Source organism: Empidonax traillii, unplaced genomic scaffold, assembly GCF_003031625.1.
Source record: "Empidonax traillii isolate 1590-97213 ecotype Southwest subspecies unplaced genomic scaffold, ASM303162v1 scaffold153:size895095, whole genome shotgun sequence".
Taxonomy (NCBI): Eukaryota; Metazoa; Chordata; class Aves; order Passeriformes; family Tyrannidae; genus Empidonax; species Empidonax traillii.
This window is the reverse complement of record NW_020955346.1, coordinates 1-2,148: the sequence shown is the minus strand read 5'-3', so window position 1 is coordinate 2,148 and position 2,148 is coordinate 1. Positions and strand designations below refer to the sequence as shown.

Sequence of the window (2,148 nt, the reverse complement as noted above, 5' to 3'; positions counted from 1 at the left end):
CCTCATTGGAGATATTCCAGAACTGTCTGGACACAATCCTGTGCAATGTACTCTAGGATGACCCTGCTTGAGCAGGGAGGTTGGACCAGATGACCCACTGTGGGCCACTCTGTGATTCTGTAATGTAAACAAAAAGAACTGTGTGGGGTTTGTCCAAACATCTATTTTATGTGCTGCAGATATAGTAAATGCTCTGGAAACAAAGTTTCGGATGGAAGATTATTGTTGTAATGTAAAAGGTATTACAAAGGTACTCAAATTTCTTACAGATTTTCTATAAAGCCTTGAGATATTGAATTGTTGGTTTCATATCTGACACAGAGTTATTTTCACATTTTTTTATGTTTGAGAAATGTCTGTATCACATGATAACAATGAAAAAGCCTTCTTGGTGAAACATACTGTTGCAAAACAAATAGTTGGCACAAAGACCAGTAACGCTTCCTAAACACATTATGAATTAAATAAGCAAGTATGATAAAAATGGCTTAATAGTCATGAAATAGACTCAGTTGTAACTCACATTCACGGAAGACCAAAGTTATAAACACAGCCCTAGCTTTACCATTTCCTGATTGTGATGTGTAGTTAAAAGCTGTGTTCATTACAACTCTGGATAAAACCACCTTATTTTTTATTTTGAATATTCAAAAATACTAATCCTAAACACCATCTCTGACACATTACTACACACAGCGTTTTTCGTTACTATGTAATTAATATGGTTAAGTTGGACCATTTTGTCTAACAAGGCAAACTTGTTCAACCACTACTGTTCACTATATTAGTAACCATTTTATCATTATTGCAAAATATTTTGGTTTTCACCTTAGTGAATTAACAACCTTTAAAGACACCCACATATTCCTCTCCATATAAAGCAAATTTAAGCCTTTTAACAAAATCAGATTAATAAAGCATTACGGTATTAGATCAAAAACCCCACAGGATCACAATATTCAATGGTCCATCCCATTAACTAACAAACATTGCAACAAAAGGTGCCACATTGTATGTAAGTTGTGAGGTGAACCAGAAACAGGATTTCCAGTTTCCCAAGACAGAACTCTAAATTGCTACCACTTGTTGCAAATCTCTATGTGAGCATTGACTTCTTTGTAGCTGTTGCCATAACACTGTATCACAATATTTTTAAAAAGTGTTACCTGCTACTTGAGCCAATTTGTCATGAAGGGCATACAAGCTCTTCATGAGGCTTCTTTCATCTTCCTAGAATTAGAAAAGCATATTTATGTTAAAACAAACAGTAGTAGAGATGCACTTTTTTCCCTTTACCCCAACAATCCCTATATACCATAAGGAAAAAAATGGGTTTTACACATACAGGTAGAAAGCTATAACGTTTCACACATCAGCAATGATGCAGGCAATGGATTTTGATCTAAGTATTCACTACATTGAATTTTCAGGTCTTGACTGAAACTAAACTAGACTGCAGCTTGGACTCCAATGGATCTGCCAGTCAAAACCAAGAGATCAAAAGGTTATTTTTGATACTACTGAAAGAACAGTGAAATGACCCAAAAGAAATTTGTTTTGTTTGGGGTGTTTTTTTGATAGCTACTGTGTAAAAATTAAGAGTTTTATTCTTAAATATGCAGAGATATTACATACAAGCCACACTAAAGTATTGGTCACATTCTGGCATAAAATTCCAAGCAAAGGAAGATTTCTACTGTCTACCTTCAAACTCCAGTAACTTAATTTAAAGACAAACAAACAAAAATCAAAGCAAATGCAAACCACAACAAAAAGCTGTGGACTATACAATCTTGTTGATACTTTCTGCATATGTCACTAATACAAAAAGGTCTAATTCCCAAAATAAGCATGAATATGAGATATCATACAATTGTTATTTGCAGGGGAATTAAACTTAGGAAGATACGAGCAATTTCATTAAGATATATCCAGGAACATTTTATTTAGAAGGAAATATTCAAAATATAGATGAAGAACATACAATCAGATACATATACTGCTACATACACCAAAAGCCATTCTGAAATGTTGGGCTTGAAGTTTTATCAAATGGCTGAGTTAAGACTAGAGTCTTCATTCAAAAAAAAAAAAAAAAAAAAAAAAAAAAAAAAAAAAAAAAAAAAAAAAAAAAAAAAAAAAAAAAAA

General features: G+C 33.0%; 1 protein-coding gene across 1 annotated transcript in view; it reads right to left on the bottom strand.

Moving 5' to 3' along the window:
- LEMD3 (LEM domain containing 3) overlaps positions 1-1,524 on the bottom strand; it is a 23,495-nt gene extending 21,971 nt beyond the window's left edge. The window contains exon 1 of the mRNA XM_027884698.1: positions 1,167-1,524. Coding sequence (XP_027740499.1) covers positions 1,167-1,212 — 46 coding nt within the window. The 5' untranslated portion in view covers positions 1,213-1,524. The remainder of the gene's footprint in view (positions 1-1,166) is intronic.
- Between the last annotated feature and the right edge of the window lie 624 nt (positions 1,525-2,148).